At 39.5% G+C, this 19,888-nt stretch overlaps 1 protein-coding gene across 1 annotated transcript; it reads left to right on the top strand.

Moving 5' to 3' along the window:
- The first annotated feature begins 1,770 nt into the window (after nt 1-1,770).
- LOC310993299 (uncharacterized protein) lies at nt 1,771-8,198 on the top strand. The gene is made up of 3 exons (XM_083981616.1): nt 1,771-1,865; nt 3,925-4,039; nt 6,147-8,198. Exons 2-3 carry the CDS (start codon nt 3,958-3,960, stop codon nt 8,189-8,191), a joined length of 2,127 nt encoding a protein of 708 aa, XP_083837742.1. The 5' UTR covers nt 1,771-1,865; nt 3,925-3,957; the 3' UTR covers nt 8,192-8,198.
- The last annotated feature ends 11,690 nt before the right edge of the window (nt 8,199-19,888 follow it).

Raw genomic sequence — 19,888 nt, forward strand, 5'->3', positions numbered from 1 at the left:
TACCTTGAAAACGGCTCCGTTTCGTAACGTTCTGTTATTATCTCATAGCGTGGTGGTTGTGCAGGTCACAACTTGTCCACGAAAGCGTTTTGGAGTTTTGGGATTTTGTATTTGATGAGTTTGATGAGGGAAACCAAGAAATTCCTTTAGCCTCCATAGCATAGCCCTGAGCAGCCGGCCGCTCCGCTCCTCCGTTCTAAAAATAGCTTACACCGACAAATAAAGGTAACGAACCTACTGCTATGACTATAGCGATTATGGCAATGGGCCAATTTGCCAAAATGTTGAACTAAAAATCTTCCCCCAATAAGTATACAACAGAGTCACAAATCAAGAAAAGGTTAAATATTCTAATACAATAAAATAACAGTAGCACATCAACATAAAAACACAAAAAAACAAAACCGGAGCTTTGAAGTTTTGTGTTTGTTATTTTTTTTGTGTGACACATAAAGGCAGATTGAAAAGGATATTTTCTAGTTGTGCTGAATACACTGTTTGGGAAAGGAATGGAAAAGGGGATAGACTGTATAAGCCAATCTGTCAACAAGTGGCTAGAAAGTACATGTGTGCACATGCATGACTACACTGACTTCATGCTCACAATGACATGATTACAGATATCCGAGATGTGGCTGCACACTTACCTCTTAAAGAGCCTCTGCTGTCCTGTCAGTGCTCATATAAACAAGCTTAGACCCAACTTTTATACTTACAGTCGTGGGAAGGAGGGGTTGGGGGTTGGGTAAAAGAGGGGAGGGCTGTGATCAAGTGGTTTCTGGGAAACACAAACACAGGGGGAGACCGAGGAGACCGAGGGTGGTCGTAACATTTTTGGAATGTCTGACCCTATCTCTGCAACACAAACAGAAAATGCATGGTTTAGTCTCAAACACAAGGAGTAAAATGACACAATTCACCCCATAATCTGGGTTAGTTGTAACACACCCTGGGGTGAAATGTAACATTATCAAATAAGTATTATGACAAACAAAAACTTGATATTGAAAGCTTTTTACTCAACGTTTACAAGTCCAGTGTGTGATAATTGACAAGGTTTATTGAATATACTGACAATGATTAAGACTGTTGTGGCCAGTACTTTGTTCTTTGGGGTGGTGTGCTGGGGGGTGGGCGCTCGCACATTGGACTGAAACAGAATCAATAAATTACTTCTAAGATTACTTCTAAGCAAAACATGAAGTCCATCGAGCAGAGCATCGATTCACACATTCCTTCAGTTCCAGAAAGGCACACACACACAAAGAAGAACATAAGATAATACAAGATATTAAAGCAAGAACGTTAAGGTGGATAATATACTACAGTACCTACCTAATCAATCGACTGTGTCCGACGAGAGCCGATGTAGTGGTCGGATAAAGGCCGCCGGCCATCGGCTCGCGTCGGGGCGGTGTGTGGGGGCCTTAAGCCTTTCCAGATTAAAATTTTCCAATCAACGTGTTTACATGACACATTTAGATCAGCATCTATCTATCTAGATAACAAGAGTTTCCAGATGATAAAAGCTGCTTTTTGTTAGAATTAATTTTGGCAATAGTGTGTCTGAAACATGAATGACACAACACTGAGTCTGATAAAAACCAGTACAGTTTAAAGTTCATTTATGGAACAAAGGAAAAGTAAACAGGAGGAGGAGATGATTAGATCAGTGCTGGGAGGAGGAGATGATTAGATCAGTGCTGGGAGGAGGAGATGATTAGATCAGTGCTGGGAGGAGGAGATGATTAGAATAGTGCTGGGAGGAGGGGCTAGTCTCTCAGATTTGTATTTAAGGAGGTGATTTGAGAAGAGATTTTCAGTCCAAACTTCTCAACTAAACCAGAGACTGATTGATAGGAAAGGTAAGTGAAATTATGTTAATTTTTCATGACCGTAGCCTAGGTTGTAGGCTATGTGTGTGTGTTGTGTCTAAAGCCGCCTCTCCGTCCACTGTTGCTCTGCTCTGTCCCTCACATGCACGAGGGAGAGAAAAGGGACATGTAGATATCTTTAATTGGGGTGAATTAAAGATATCTTGAAATGGAATTATGACTAGTCAAAATCAAATAGATATCTCAAACTGGAATTACTGTTAGTGGTAATTCAGTTACATATATCCGTAATTCACATATCTGCAACTAAATTATAGATATCTGTAATGACAAACCCCCTACACATGAATGGCAAAAGCGACGTCATTTGTGCTGGGAAGAATGGAGTTGCGGATATCGTAAATATTCTTTTTCACTGGGCAAAACTGAATTACAGATATCTGCAACACATATCCAGTCTGGCTTTTAAATGTGAAAATGGCTTGCCATATAATAGTGCATTTACTTAGGTATTACAGTTTTTCTCGATTGCTAAGACACATTTCTCGAAAGCTTCTCTCATTTTCTCTAAACTGTGAACACAAACCCCAATTTTCAAGCTACATTCACAAAACCTCAGACTCTTCTTGCAAAACCAAACTTTCACCTCAAAACAGTTCAATCTGTGCCCAAAACTGAACTATGTTGTCAAATCGTGCCCCGAGTCAATCAAAATTAAAAACACTACTGAGCAGCCACTAAACACTACATAGAAAAATAGAAAACACAATGCTCAGCACATGAAGCTGTAGAAATAAATGTTTATTGTTCACTGTGGGCTAAATGCATGTTACAAAACAAAAAAACTGTGCATTTACACTGTAGCACTTCTCTCCTTCCCTTTCTTTCACCCTCCTCCTTCCCTCTCCACATTCATTTAATCCCCTTCATCCCTCCCTCCCTCATCCTCTCTTCCTTCACCCTGTCGTCTCTCATCTTCTCCTCTTGCAAAACAAAAAACCTGTGCATTTAGCACTTGTACATAGTAGTAAAAAAAAAAAAAGAAGTACAAAAACCAGAAATCTTGTGCATTTACACGTAGCACTTGTACAGTACAAAGACAAACAGAAATCTTGTGCATTTAGCACTTGTATGCAGTAAGCCTATGTAAAAATAAAGTACAAAAATATAGAAATGAGAAGTGCATAACTCAGCCACAGCATCATTTCTCTGTACTGGATCAGGCCACAGGACTTCATCCTGAACTACTACTTACAGTATATGTGCCCTCACATCATTGGACACAAGTGTTATCAATTTTGAGTTGTTGTGTTCAACTGGTGAAACCCGTGCTTTAGTTGTGTTTGACTTTTGCCACCCGTGCTCAGCATTATGCAACACAGGTGCATCACAATGAAAATGTGTTGACAAGATGTGTCTAAACAGGTGAAAAGTGCTGATGGTTTTGCCAAAAGAGTGACTGATTCAATCAGTGGGTTCAGGCAACTGAGAATTTGGTTCAGACAACAGGGTTTAGTGTTTTAGCAATTGAGAAAAACTGTAAAAGAGACATTGATTTGGTAGCGTCATTACTGTAAATGGGATATCAATTTAGAAATGGAGGAGGGAGGGGGGGGTTGGTCTTTAACGTGTTCATATATGCTTGCCAAGTTTTTAGTCTGAAGTGGCAGTCAATGCAATCACCTGTCTTTTAGGAAACACATGCATTAACAGCAAAATATAAGCAAGAAATGTTGGGTGTGTATGTAATTAAAGAAATCTTTTCTCCTCCCTCCACCTCTTCCTCCTTGTCATCCTTGCTCCTCTCTCACATCCCTTTTCCTCCTGAGTTTCACTGCCTCTCCCTCATTCCTCTTTTTTGCTGCTCTTTCTGTCTTCTATTCTCCTCCCTACCTCCTCCACTTTCTCACATCCCTCCTTATATTAACCTCCCCCACACCACCTGTCATTCTCCTCCATCCTCTCATCTAATTACCCCTCTTCCCTCTCCCTTCACCATTTTCCCAACTCCTCTTCTCTCTATCTCCCTGATCCTCCTCCTTGCCATATCCTCCCTCTCCTCTCTCCTCACCCTCGTCTTCCTGCACAGGTGTGTTGTGTCCTCCTGTCTGCTGGTATCAGGATGCCGTTTACAGCGAGACAGAGTCTCTGCCTGCTGGGCATGGTCCTCATCTCTCTGTTTCCTCAGCCAGCACGGGGCCAAGGTATGTACCTCCGCCGCCAGAGTTAGTCACAGATATGTATGATGATATTAGGAACTGTATGATTTTCTCCCTTCTTCTTGATGACCCATACCATACCACAACGGAGAATAGTTGAATTCAACTCCTTCATTAGTCATCACACTTGTTGTTTATTGCTTCAATCCCTCTATACTTGATAAAATAGATATCCCCAATGCTGTAATAGGACAATGCTCTGACAATAGAAATGCATGGTCGACTCTTTGCAAGGATGGGGAACACTAAACTGTTCTCTTGGGTCAACATTCTCTGACTCCTATTGTACAGTATGTGCCTCTGTTTTTAGGTTGTCTTAAAAGGGATAGTTCAACATTTTGGCAAATTGGCCCATCGCCATAATCCCTATAGTTTTAGGAGTAGGTTTGTTACCTTACAGTAATTGTCGGTGCAATCTATTTTTAGAATGGTGGAGACCAAATGGACTGAGAGTCAATTTAAAGGGATATTTATGTAATGTAGTTGAGAAGCTGCCACATAAAAAAGCTATTGCAAAAGTTCTGTCAAAGGGGGCTCAACATATGTGAAGAGCTGGCAAAGTATACCCCTGATCAAATTTCTTAAATCTGCCTTCACTGCTGCTGTCACCATAGTGACTGGCTTAGTTAATTTGTGTAGCCACACAGTAGGACTCACCTCAAGCCAGTTAGCTTCATGAGTTTGGGGGTGGTCCATGGTGTCAGAAGTTGTGAGTTCAAGCCTCCATTAAGGCAGAATGCATATATTCCTGTTCTCTTTCTAGTCCGTCTCTTGTTGCTCAGAATTGCCTAAATTCGTCCAGAATAGTCTGGCCCTGAACATTGATCATTTGTTAAAGCAGAAGTAAGCGGAATGTTTGTGTTAATACAAGTCTTAAATAGTTATATCTTCCGACGGCAATCACTTATTATTTCCTGTGTTGAAACTCCCCATGCGATGTCAGACAACTAAAATTTTCCACCCTCCACACAACTATTTCTGAAAAAAAAACCCTGCAAACGGTTGCAATATTAGGGACCAGGTATAGTTAGCATAGTAAACACTATCACCTAGTTAGCTACGTCAACAAAGTGCATCAGTCATCTTTAATATTAATTTGAATGTTCACTGTCTCCTGTCCACCATTCAACGCAAACAAACATATAAACATTTATTATTCATTTCAGAGAGACTTCAACAGATGAAAGGAGCTAAACAGCGAAGTGAAGCAGGGCCCCACTATATGTACTGTCTATTTTTGATATGATTCTCTCTTTATCTAAACACCATGACCTCATCTTTACCCAGGCAAACTCAAGCAGATGGACCTTTCATAGAATTCTGTTCTAAAACATTCCAACAAACAATTATTTGATTAAAGGACTCAAAATAATATTGAATTAAATTTAATGCTATTTTTTTTATTTTTCTTGATGAATTCATTAATTTGGTTTTGCAATTTGGTGCTCAATATTTTGACTGAGATGCCCCAATTTTAAAGGGCCGAGAGGCCTTGTTAAAAACAAAGTTAAAGCAGAAGTAAGCAGAATATTTGTGTTAATATAAGTCTTAAATAGTTATATCTTCCGACAGCAATCACTTATGGTCTGAAACACGGGTCTGTCAGTCACTCTGCTCTGCTGTAAGCCGAGGAGAAAACTTTCCTTGTATCCTACAATCTTTATCCAATGAGGAGAGAGAACGGCATGAAGGGGCGGTCCTCTCTGTGTGTGCAGCCAAGGGATGCGCGTGAATGTGGTGACGTAGGGACGAGGGCGGGGACTGCTAACTCCATCCGCTGACCAGAAGTTAGCCAAAACGACCAGATTGCTTACTTCTGCTTTAATGTGAGGCCTGAAAAACTGTGCTGAATTTGTGAATGCAATGTATGATGTAAAAGAGCTTTGGGTATCGTTGCAGGTATAGTAAAGCGCTATATAAACACAGCTCATTTACCATTTACCATTTTAAACACACGTTTAAAAAATCAAAATTGTAAAAATGTGCTCATTTTCATGTTTTCCACCAGCTTGCAAGGGTGAATAACTTCACCATATGTATTTTTTTGAGTGAAAGATTACCCGGTAACTTCTGTTTCTCATTTTTTCAACAGAAAACATTGCCAACCAAGTTTCACAGACCACTCAAAGTCTCACCACTGCACCACAGATGCGAGAAACCACCAAGATGCTGATGAAACCCAATGCAAACTGGGAGGAGTATCTGACTCCTGCTCCCCTCTCTATTGCCATCATGGGGGAGCTTGTATTCATCTCCTCAGCTACAGATTTCTCAATCAACAAGAACCCCCCTGCAGATGGCTACAAGTACATCAGATACCCAGAGTCCTTCAGGGCCTGTCTCATGCAGATCTGTAACTCAGGCTGGCATGCATTCAATGAAGCCCACGTGAATATGGATCAAATCCGCCTTCACACAGCCACAGTTCCTGATCACATGAAGGTAGCGCTCACCACTCTTTTTAAGGGCAGTGATGCAGTTATTAAACACCTCCTACCAAATCAACTGGACAACATTCGTGTAATCGCAGACGACTGTGTGGCACTGGCAGAGAGTGTAAGAAACAAATATATTGCCGTGATCAATTTAATCCAGGAGCTGCTGGAGGCCTGTATCAACGCTCAACACTTTTATGGAGAAGAGCTGGAAAAGGTCAAGCTGAAAATTAAAGAGGCAAAATTGAGGGAGCAGAGTGCCCAACTTCTGAATGAACGGTCCCAGAAAGCACTGCAGACCATGGAGAAACAGGTGGATGAAGCACAAGCAACGTTCAAAGAATCTATGGATTCACTTCCCTCTGGGTGGGATATGATCGGCATGGATTTTGTTGAAGGTCTCTCAACTGCTGTAACAGGAGTCCTGAATATATTTAACCCAGATACATATAGATCGAACACAGAACAATCACCGACTGACCAAAACACCTCAGGTGAGAATGTTGATACGTTTGCACAAATGCAAGGCTATAGTAAATCTGGGGAGATTCTGAGCCTTGTAGGAACTCTTACACAATTTGTCAGTGGAAATCAAATAGACTGGCAGAACCTGTATGACCAGGAGAAACAGCTTCCAAAGACCAAATGGACTGAGAATCAATATCAAAGGATCTTTAACGCAGTGGACAAGCTCCCAAAGGGAAAAGGTGTTTCAAACGTTCTGGCAATCTGTCAAAAAGGGCTCAACATATGTAAAGAGCTGGCAACGTATTCCCCTGATCACACTTGGGATCAGGCAAAAACAGAACAGGTGATCAAGAACATTACAGAGCTAAATGATGAAACCTTCACTTTTGACTCTTTAAGCAAAAAGGTTTTAGGCTCTCCAGCTCTTACCCCCAAACCACCAATGATGTATAAAGCACAGAGCACAGGCAGACAATCAGCAAGTCAGAGAGCAACTGAGAATGCCCGTTTCAAAATAGAGCAGAGCCGAGAACAACTCAAAGACACACGACTGGCATATGAGAAGAGTGTGGAGAACATGGAGAGGAATCAGAAGGAGCTGACTGATATTCTGGTTGAAATGCAGAGCTGCAATATCAAGGAGATTGACTTTAATACCACCATCAAGATGCTGGTGAAGGGTCTGGACGCCATGGGCAGAGTCAAAGAGCAGTGGGAGAAGATGGTGCTCTTCTTCCAGATGGTCTCCAACATTGTCAAAATTAGCCTCAGCAAGACACTGCACAATTTTGTCACAACATCTGAGGGTACCACAAAACTCACTTACAATGACAAGCTCTTTACCAAAGACCTCCTGTACAATCAGGCCTTTCAAGCCTCCAACATTGCCAGTCTGGTCCACATGATTTCAACGACCTACACTGAAGTATCCAACAAGTACCTGATGGACAAAGTGAGCAGCCTGGGCAGGCTCATGGCCATGGATAAGGAGAAACCAGAGTTCGAAGTGGAACGTCAGAATCTGCAGGAATCCTGCAAGGCAGCCCAGGAAGGGATTCTCCGTCTGGTCCTGAGGAACAAGAACGAATTTCAGAGGCAGACCGATACCAGGATGGCAAAAATAGAGGGTGACTTGAAGGCTGTTCTGCCGGCAGCTCAACCACAGGTGACTGAGAGAATCAAAGAGGTTGTTCAGGCTGGCTTTAGTAAGAACAGTTTTGATGAATACTTCTGAATCAAGTTTAGTTTGACAACTGATGCTGAACGTGGACAGAGACAGCATGGAAAAGATACAGGGGAAGGCCGAGAAACTGAAAGCTGCGCTGGAGTCTCCAGACTTCTCCAGACTAGAGCAAAAACATAAAATGAACTGTCAATTGCTAACTTTGTGTCCTTTCTTATGATATTTAACTTTAAAATTTGATAAAGAAAAACAGAAGGGAGGGGGAGAAGAACAAGTCTAAGAAGTCTCGATCACCTTACGTCATGTTTGTTATGAATAAGAATATGGTTTAAAAGTCATTTGAATTTTCATATTTGAACTTTTTTGTTTTTCTTTTTTTTCCACATGTAATTGTAATTTCAATCTCTTTGTAAAATACCCAACCTCCCACCTTCTCACCAACATACCTGACTTTTAAATGTAATTGTAAATTAAATTCCTTTGCATTTCAAGTACCTGAGACACCCAACCCCTCACTTCCTCATCAATATTCAAACCCTTTTGTATTTTAAATTGTGTTGACTAGACCTCTTAACTTCACACTCCAGGATGTCGGTGCCGACAGACAAGAGTGTGAAAAGACACCCTGAGTAGGGGGCCGACCCCACAGCAGACAAAGAACGTAAAACACACCCAAGAGGTGGGCTTTTCCTCAGGTACAAATGTTCAAGTTTCTTGATGCTCAGGGTCTTTCTTCATTTTGAACTGCTCGCATGTTGATTGACCTTTTCTTTGCAAAGAAAATAAAACTTTGTCGGCCGGCAAGAAATCTCTATTTCATTCTTCACCAAAGACAGAAAATTTCCGACACACATAAAGAAAATAAGTAACACGATCCATTGCTTTATCTTTATGAAACAAGACACATATGCACAATCATTGAATTGAAAATATTACCGTATGTCTTGTTTATAGACTGGATATAGGCCTACAAAAGAGCATTTTTATCCTTTTTATGTTACAAACTGGTGTTAAAAGTATTTTCAAATTGAGTTTAAAGATGATTATCTTTTGCACAGATCTACTAATACTAACCATTAAAGGGGCAGTATGTAGCTTATTTGGCTTTTTATTAGCAAAAATCAAATATTGCTTTCATAGATATGTATTTACCGAAGTCTAATCACAACCGCAAACAGATGAAAGCTGTCTCGTAGCTCAGAATAAGTTGTTTACAAATACATAAGTGCCCGTTGCACCCACCGAAGGCTGTCATGTTGCATCACCATCTTTGAGTACGCGACAGCAGACCAACCTGGCTCAGACGCCTATTGAGTGTTTCTGACTAAGCTTGTGCCCCCAGAGGATGATCGACGTAGTTGTTTTTGTTTTTTTCTGCTGTTACAAAACACACACGGTGCTTATTTGCATTAGCTGGATCTTACAATGTTGAACTGTTCTTATACAAAGTGCAGCCAAACACCAGGCTGAAGAGAGAGGAGCAGCAGAGGCTGCTCTGACAGCTGTGGAGCTGCAGCTGAACCGGCTGGAGAGCACAGCGACCCACGTCCTTCTTCTCTGTTTGTTTGTTTGTTTGTTTGTTTTTTAGCAGCGCTGTTGTTACAGGTGACGCATATCGTATCTATGTCCGAGTAAGTTTGTCCTCTGATCTTTGCCAGCGGGAGGGGTGAGCGAGTGAGCGCTGCAATCTAGATTCTGAACGCTGGATGTCACGGTTTAGCCCCAATACTACTAAGGCTTTAAATATTGGCTTTTATTCAATATCTGTATTGTTGAGGCTCTACAGTTACACTTAAAGAAGTGTCTTATGTCCATTTTCCTTTTCTTTGCGCGCACACAAACACACACATACACACACACACATGCAAACAGACAGACCCTAACCCTCCAAACTTTCCTAGTTTGAATCACCGTTTTGTTGACTATTAAATGATATGGTTAGCATTTGTCAATGTCATTTTTTGTCATGGCTGATAGTGTGGGGACGGTTGCAACAACTTCTTGCAACTTTCCCCATGCTAAGCAGTCATATCAAAACAGATCACACAACATTTTTCTTTTTGAATTTCAAGAATTTATTTTAAATATGCAAGTGCATAAGAAAAGACAAAAGTAAAAAAATTAACATTTTTATTATTCCTTTATTCCGTTATTCCTCACGATGAATTGACTATGAGAGACTTATATGCTAAAGATAAACAAAATGACCCCCCCCCCCCCCCCCAAAAAAAAGAGCTACTATTGTTTTTCTATGTGACAAAAAAGTTCTATTTATTTGATGTCATATAGTGAACACATCTCTAAAAGTAGAATAGATGTTTAATTTAAATTGTTTTATTGCAAAATTGTCCCATTCTTCTTGTCTCACTGAACTATTGAGTTTTAACAGGCTACCACCAGTAACATCTGCAGGGGGTACGTGGATACATCTTGGAAACTATTGATTTCCAAAATGATAAGTAAATACAGTATTCCCAAAGTGAGCAAGTGACAGAGAGACAATTGCGGTTACAAAAAGTCACCGCAGTCATGTCTCTTTAGATAGATAGATAGATAGATAGATAGATAGATAGATAGATAGATAGATAGATAGATAGATAGATAGATAGATAGATAGATAGATAGATAGATAGATAGATAGATAGATAGATAGATAGATAGATAGATAGATAGCTTCATGTTGGCTTTATCCTCAACACTCCACCTTCACCAACAAAGAGGTACCACTAGAGCACTGGAAAAGAGAGTAACGACACCACCATTGACTCCCGTGGTAAGGGCTTTGCGCCCCGAGTGGCAGGAATCAGGATATGGGTATTGCAAAAGCGCCCAGAAAACTCATTCACTCCAATGTATGTGTGTTGCCCATTTGCTTGTAAATTGATGAAAACGGCCGTGTTTTTGTTTTTAGGTGTCTTGGTTTTTACTCGCCTTTGTGTTAATGTCTGTAAAGGATCCACGATGATGCTATTACAGTTTTTCTCAGTCGCTTTGGTGCTATTCTCACATCACTCTTAACATTTGCACAACAGTTAGTGCATTTCTCAGAACAATTATCACAAACTGCAAAACCTAGTGGATAACCTGCAAAAGTGTGTCACTTGCTCAAAATGGATTGTCCATCCCTCAAAAGCAAGTACTCATGTCAATGAAACTGTCAGTGCCGTCAAAATGAGAAGTCCTGACACCATCGTTTATGAACAAGATAGTCAAATGGCTTTGTCATGTTTTCATTAGGACACTTTATTCTCTAAGTGTTTTCCAATGCAAAAAGTGATGATACTACCTGAAAATGCTCAAGACAGCACTATACACTACTTGTACAGCCATGTGAAAACTACAGTAAAGTTACACATTACTGTGTTTAGTGGAGATACTGAATATGTATGTTTCACATTTCTACTGCATATGCTCTTTGCAATTCTGATTTGTTCACAGCGTTCTGCAAAGGAAAAATACACTACAGTCATCTACAACAAACATAAGAAACACTCTTTGGGTACAACTTTCCGTAAACAATGCTGCAGTACATATAGTAACTGAACCTACAGAGTACTGTAAATCATTCCTGCACATCCAGACGTTCCAGTCACATTTTCATCTATCACTCTGTCAGTTGTAGCGATTGAAACAGATTCAATATTCCCAAAGATACAGTAATGTCATCCTTACATTGTATCTCTTTCAACCTTATGCCATTGTTTGTAATCACCATTGCACAAATGTCTTGTTCTTGTAGCAGAGTAAAAAGGGCTCAGTCTCTTCCACCTCTGTGAGGTTGTCTTGTAATCCTATGTGATGCAGAGTAAAATTACAGTAATGTACAGTACATGTACTGCATCAACCATTATTACTGTAGTGTACAATACTGTAAAAGTGCTTCCTACTTGTAAAATGCTGTAGGACAGTACCGTACTGTAAAGATGGGAAATCTTTACTGTGGTTGCTGTAATACATTACAATACAATAAATCTGTTCTCTTGTGAAGCTGTAAGTCTAAATGTAAATGTAAAAAAGTTCTTGTCCCACTGTATCTTACAGTAATGCCTGACACAATGACAGCAGTGCAGATTGTTTAGTGCTGAATTACTGTCCAATACCATACATACCTGTTGTTCCTTACTGTAAATGTTTGAATCATTGAATTCACAGTGCTTCTCCCAACATTTACGTAAAACTAGTTTGACAGATTTTGAAAACTAGTTCAACAATTTTGTATGTAATGACTCAAGCAATGAAATGAGGACTATTAGTTTTATAGGGAAAGACTATTCAGCGTTCAGAAGTATAGTTCATTTTGACTGACATGACATAAACAAATGATAATGTTGTAAAACAGCAGAGAATTGTATGAGAGCAACTGATACATGTCCAAAAGCATTTGCAATTTGTTCAGAGGAAGGAGAAACTGCTACTATGATGTGGACAAATGACTACATGTTGTGGAGGTTGAACTAATAGTTATGAGAACTTTCATTCTGATCTGAGAATAGCACCAAAGCGACTGAGAAAAACTGTAACATGGGTGATCTATAAATGTCCTTCAATTATTGAAAATACCACACTTGCTCATTCACCAACAATGCAGAGATGTCAGTTCTTGGGCAATTTTGCAATACCCATATTTCGCCATCAGGAGGCGCTTCCATTGAACCAATGCATGTCGTTACTCTCTCTTCCAGGCTACCACTATCCAGATATTCCATAACCTCTAACCTTTAGACTAAGGAAAAACAAAGCATCAAATAACCCCAAAAACCATAACCCCACAGAGAAAGGGAGAATAATAAGGAACACATTTCTCATTCCACACAACAGGCAAAATACATGACACATCCCACAAGACAGAGAATCATCACCTTCTTCTATTGGACTACTAAGCAACTACTGTAATCTAACACCCTTATATATGCTGCTCGTAAATGTATATGTGCGTGCCTTTCTCTCCTTTAACATATACAGTATATTTATTTCTGTAAGAATATAAACAATCGCTCTTCACAAATTAAGTTCCGTTCTTCAAATTTGAATTGAACTGAACTTGAGTTGATAGATAGATAGATAGATAGATAGATAGATAGATAGATAGATAGATAGATAGATAGATAGATAGATAGATAGATAGATAGATAGATAGATAGATAGATAGATAGATAGATAGGTAGATAGGTAGGTAGGTAGATAGATAGATAGATAGATAGATAGATAGATAGATAGATAGATAGATAGATAGATAGATAGATAGATAGATAGATAGATAGATAGATAGATAGATAGATAGATAGATAGATAGATAGATAGATAGACTCAAGGGGATTTCCAGACCGTTATAGACATCATTACAAAGCCTGGTTACGAAGTGCATGTTACAGGTCAAATACACACTTTGAATATTTTCAATTGTAATCACAAAAATCTGTATCCTATCTTCTTTTTCTTGGGGCCTCCCTACTATATAAGGCTGCTTCCCCACTTTACCCCATTTGTTGCTTTTCTCTATAGGAGATGGGTTTGAGTTCAAGATACAAGAGATTCAAGATTTCTTTATTTGTCTTTTCTCCTGCACAATGTACATACCAAAAAAACCAACAAAAAAACAAGTACCAGTACAACTTTGAGCTTTGAGGTTTTGTGTTTGTTAGTTTTTTTGTGAACAAAGGAAAAAAGGTTAGGAGTGAACAAAGGGAAAAAGGGTCTCCCGCACACTGTCAAGTCACTTGCAAAGGACTTTAATAAAACAAACAACGTTTCGGTCCACAGGACCTTTTTCAAGCAGAGTTGTCTCTGCTTGACATCTCTGCTTGAGACATCTCTGCTTTTTCAAGCAGAGATGTCTCTGCTTGGTCCTGTGGACCGAAACGTTGTTTGTTTTATTAAATAAGACGTATATAGACGTATATATATATATATATATATATATATATATATATATATATATATATATATATATATATATATATATATATATATATATATATATATATCATGACACTGTAAATTAATTCAATTCAATTCAATTCAATTCAATTGGCTTTATTGGCATGACATACATTGTATATATTGCCAAAGCAAGCGTTTGGAATTAAAGAAAAATAATAATAATCATGACAATTAAGGAAAACAACATTTACAGTATAGTGTTGTCATTACTGAAGAAAGACGTATAATCATTGTAAGTACAATAAACAAAACATCAAACAACAACATTTGTGTCAGCTGACGAGTGTCTCTTCCTGTCCCTCAGTCTATGACAGGCAGAGACATAGACTGCTGCTAGTTTATTATTCTTTGGTTCTTCCCCTAGCAGGATGGGAAGTTTTTCTTCATCTGATAGTTTTAAAAAACCTTTTGTTATAGATTCAAATTTTAGGAAATATGTTTCTCTAATATTTATATATTTTTCACATTTGGTGAGGAAGTGTAGTTCTGTTTCTGGTTGGTTAAGGCTGCAGTGACAGCACAGCCTCTGCTCTGCAGGGAGCCAGGTTTTCCTGTGCCTCCCTGTTTCAATAGCAAGGCTGTGTTCACTCAGTCTGTACTTTGTCAGGGTTCGTTTTAGTTGCTGATCAGTCACCATGCTCAAATAATCTGCTGTGGTGTACTGTCGATTTAGGGCCAAATAGCACTGCATTTTGCTCTGTGTTTTTGTTTGTGTTTGCCAGTAGGTGATGTAGTCTTGTTTTAGCTGTTTAGTAATCTGGTTGGGTCTGATTGGTGAGGTGTTGTGTTCCTGGGCTGAGCCAGTGGGGCAGGTTTGTGATCTCAGCCTCAGGACCAGTTGGGTAAGGGGGTTTCTACTGCTCATGTCTTGGCATTGCAGGGCTTGGAAATGATACGAGAGGGGGTCACTTAGTTTTAGATGTGTCCAAAAGTTAATTGCTCTTTTTGAATTTTTATTATTAGTGGGTATTTGCCTAATTCTGCCCTGCATGCATTGTTTGTCTCCTTCCTCTGGACATGCAGAAGGATTTTACACAGCTCTGCATGCAGGGTCTCAATGGGGTGTTTATCCCACTGAGTAAAGTTGTGTTTTGTAAGTGGACCCCACACCTCACTGCCATAGAGTGCAATCGGTTCAATAACACATTCAATTAATTTTAGCCAGATTCGTGTTGGTATTTCGGTTTGTATATTTTTCTTTATGGCATAGAAAGCCCGGCGTGCTTTCTCTCTCAGCTCATGAACTGCCTCATTCAAATTTCCAGTATAACTTATTTTTATTCCTAAATAGGTGTAGTGTGTGCAGTATTCTACCTGTTGTGTGCCAATTGAGAATTTATGTAGAATATCCTGGGATCTGTATCTTTTTTGAAATATCATTGCTTTTGTCTTTTTGAGGTTTACTGTCAGGGCCCAGGTCTGACAGTAATGCTCTAACAGATCCAGGCTCTGCTGTAGACCCTGTGCTGTCGGGGACAGCAGAACCAGGTCATCTGCAAAGAGAAGACATTTTATCTCCTGATTGTGGAGACTTACACCAGGTACAGAGGACTTTTCTAGGGTGGTTGCCAATTCATTAATATAGATATTGAAGAGTGCAGGGCTGAGGTTGCAGCCCTGACGGACGCCTCGACCTTGGGTAAAATATTCTGTCCTCATGTTACCAATTTTTACACTGCACATATTGCCAGAATACATTGATTTAATGATATCATATGTTTTACCCCCTATGCCACTCTCAAGCATTTTATACAACAATCCAACATGCCAAATAGAATCAAAAGCTTTTTGGAAGTCAATAAAACAGGCATACATTTTGGTTTTATTTTGGTTTACATGTTTATCAATTAGGGTATGTAGGGTATAAATATGATCGGTTGTGCGTTGTTTTGGTATAAATCCAATTTGACTTTTGTTCAAGACATTGTGTTTGGTAAGGAAGTTCATAAGTCTGGTGTTCATAATATTACAGAAAACCTTCCCCAGATTACTGTTCACACAGATGCCTCGGTAATTATTAGGGTCAAATTTATCTCCATGTTTATATATTGGGGTTATAAGTCCGAGATTCCAGATCTCAGGAAAAAAACCTACACTCAGAACCAAATTGAACAGTTTTAATATGGTCAGTTGGAATTTTTTGTCCATGTGTTTTAGCATCTCATTCAGGATGCCATCAGGCCCACAAGCTTTTTTAGATTTGAGGGTCTGCAGTTTCTTTAGGAGTTCCTGCTCAGTAATGGGTGAGTCTAATGGATTCTGATAATTTTTTATAGCTAGTTCTAATTTAGTTAGCGTCTCGTGAATTTGAGATTGTTCTGTGTTTGCATTAATTTGAACAGTGTGATACAGTGTTTTAAAATGAGTGGTCCATACATCACTGTTTTGTATGGCCAATTCTTGATGTTGAGGTTTGTTTAGGTTTTTCCAGTGTTGCCAAAAGTTGTTTGTGTTGATTGCCTCTTCAATTATTGTCAGTTGCTGTTTGTTATATTGCTGTTTTTTGAGTCTGAGTGTACGTTTGTAGAGTTTTAGGGTTTCACAGTATAGAGTGCGTAAGTCAGCATCGTGGGGGTCTCTGTGTTTTTGGTTTGATAGCGTTCTAAGATTTTTCCTAATCATTTTACAATCTGTATCAAACCAGTTTTTATTCGTTATTGATTTTGGTTTGTTCTTGGTCAATTTTAGTTGTGCTTCTTTTGCTGTTTGTCTGAATATATTGTTAATATTGTCCACTGCTAGATTGAGGTGTTCTTTATTGCAAGCGTAAGTACAATCCAAAAAATTATTTAAAAGTGTTTGGATTTTTGGGGTGTCAATTGCCCTTTGGTATTGTTCTGTACTGTTTTGGTCCCATCTGTATGAGTTTCTGATGTTGTACAGCTTATTGGGTTCTGTGTTTACCCTTTCAATGTCTGATCTTTTAATAAACAGGGTAATTTGGCTGTGATCAGACAGAGGGGTTAGTGGTTTAACAGTGAATGAGCTGAGAGAGGAAGGTTCAAGGTCTGTGATCATGTAGTCTACAGTACTGTGGCCAAGAGGTGAGCAGTAGGTGAATCTACCCAGGCTGTCCCCCCGTACCCTACCGTTGACAAAGTACAGACTGAGGCTCTGGCAGAGCTGCACCAGCTCTCTTCCGCTCTTGTTGATGACCTGGTCACTATTGTTCCTGTGGGGCAGAGTGAAAGTGTTAAAGATATTTCCATTTGTGATGTATTTGTCTCCTTGTGGATCTGTGAGGTCAGCGAGTGTTACTGTGCGTGCATTTGTGTCTCCACAGATGAGCACATTTCCCTGGGCCTGGAAATGGCTTATCTCTGTCTCTAGGTTGTGGAAGGTGTCTTCTGAGAAGTAGGGGGATTCGGAGGGAGGGATATATATTGCACACATGAATAATTCTCTATCTGTTAATAAGAGCTCTTTCTTTAGTTTTAACCATATGTAGTATTTGCCCATTTTTATGGGATCAATTTGAATATGTAGATCAGATTTATACCAAATGATTAATCCTCCGGATTCCCTACCTCTGTTTGTGTTGCTGTGTTTCTGAGATGGTACTATAATTTCTCTATAATTGCTGGGACAGTGGGTAATAGTGTCAGCTTTACACCATGTTTCCTGTAAATTATCCCATAGCTCTCCTGGTAGAGTCACCGCAAATACTGCAGATGGTACAAGTAGCACGGGTTCGAGTCCATCCTGTTCTGAGCGTATCTTTCTTTTCTTTTTTTCAGTCCGACTCCGGTATATTTTATTTTATTTTACCATAAGTATATCATATAAAAGACTCAAGTGGAATCATGCAATAGACTAAATAATGTGGAGCAATGAAAACAATCTTAGTTAATTATTGGTTGATGGTTTAAAATCTTGCTCTCTACTGTACGTGTGCAGAGATTAGCCTACTGTAAAGTTACGTATAGGCTTAAGCCTTTGAGCAGATGCATCAGCATTGTGTTTTGAAATACATTTTTCATATTAAATCAGATCTTATTTAGGTAGGCTACACTAGGCCTAAACCATTCAATGGTAAATAAGGTGTTTTTTGTTGTTGCTTTTTTTTTTACAAAGACTGGAACTGAGGTTAATAGTTAAAGTTAAAATATTAAATATTTTTCGATGAACTTGTTGCTATGTGGACAGAGTTTAGGTCTATACCCCATTTTGACAGTTAATGTTATCAGAGACGTTCTATATTGTAATGCAATAATGTTGCTGACAGACTTGCGTTACATTGGTGTTTAATTAAATATATAAATCAACGACAAAGCCGTTTCCTCCAAAAATGTCTACATGATTTTATTTTGAAGTTTCTTGCGTGCACTTCCTGTCTGACAGTGGAGGCAGCCTGAGCGTGGAGCCTGCACCGGAAGCAGCCTGACAGTGGAGGTCTGCAGCCAGACACTCTTGTTGATTTCTCTAGTCTGTCTCAGTTTACCCCTGAGCTGGGGTAAAGTGAGACACGAGACCACTTTTTTTTTAAACAATCATATTTTCACTGCCCTTCGTTCTAAATACATTCTGATAATTTCCATTGCTAGGAAACATCCTGAATTAATGGTAAATGTGTAAATTTTACTGATAAATCATTTTAGCTTGCTTAGAGGGGAGCAAATGTAAAAAATGTCTCACTTTACCCCACTCTCCCCTACAGTGTGTTTGCGTTTTTGGATATGTCCAGGGCAAACACAACATTAGGCTAAAGGTAGCTTGTCTGCAACGTTACACCATACCTGCATAAATCATTAATCTGCTTTATCAACTAAAAGTAAAATCCATACTGGCTGACCGGAAAAACAAGTTGATACAGAGGGAATGCCAGTAATGGGAGTGGGGAGGAACATAATAGTGTATGATTAGAGGAGACTGGGGACAGTTGCAACACTTTTTAATTTTTAGACTATTCGGACTACACTCACCAAACTTTTACATATTAAACATGTCTGCTAATTACCCATACCATTGAATTTCAAGTTGGATTCTTATGACATCACTGTTAACTCGGATAAACCATAAATAAACCATTTCACTTTCATCAAGAGATTACCTCAAATGGAACTTAAAAGGGATATTCCGGCGTAAATTTAACCCATGGTCCAACACACCGTGACACAGACCCCCCCTCGAGAGATGAAGTCTGCTAACCGCTAGCTTCTCTAGTTGGAGCAACTTAAGCAAAGACCGCACCATAACAAACAGCGCAGTCTATTGATCTACACCCAACCGATCAAAAAGCCACTCATAGCCACAAATAATGCTCAGAACAGCACCAAACGTCTTCAACAGTACAAACAGGGTCCCAGCACATACTACGAGGCACTAAACATTTGTTAGCTTAGCCTGGTTTCTATTGAAAAGAGACGAAAACAACTCACCCACTTTCCTCCAGTTACTTTCCGCGTCCAGCATAGAGTCCAGGCACTGACAACACACGTCCGAGGCCGACTGGCAGCACACACATCTGGTTTCAGTGGCCACCGACAGGCAGTGACCACCACACTGACCACTTGATTCCCCCAGGTCCAGCACATAGACTCCACCGTACCTCTCCCTCTTTCACTTTTCTCTTTCATTTCCAGCACATAGACTCCACCGTAGCTCTCTTTGACTTTTTTCCTCCATTTCCTTCAGCTCATCTTCGGTGAACTCGGTCTCTGATACTGATACTGATACTGAAACTGATAGGGGCAACCATTGAAATGATTCCAGTCGTTGTTGTTAACATAAATTCAGCCATGTAGTCCCTTCTGTGATCTGCTTCACTATGTTGCAGTCTCTTTCGGCAACGAATGTCGTCCTGATCTC

Source organism: Trachurus trachurus, assembly GCF_905171665.1.
Source record: "Trachurus trachurus genome assembly, chromosome: 11".
In the NCBI taxonomy this organism is placed as follows: Eukaryota; Metazoa; Chordata; class Actinopteri; order Carangiformes; family Carangidae; genus Trachurus; species Trachurus trachurus.

What these genes read in the sequence shown, in the direction of transcription:
- LOC310993299 (XM_083981616.1), top strand. Translation starts at nt 3,958, where the DNA reads ATGCCGTTTACAGCGAGACAGAGTCTCTGCCTGCTGGGCATGGTCCTC. An exon ending in TCAGCCAGCACGGGGCCAAG is followed by an intron (nt 4,040 to 6,146) that starts GTATGTACCTCC and finishes TTTTTTCAACAG; the next exon opens with AAAACATTGCCAACCAAGTT.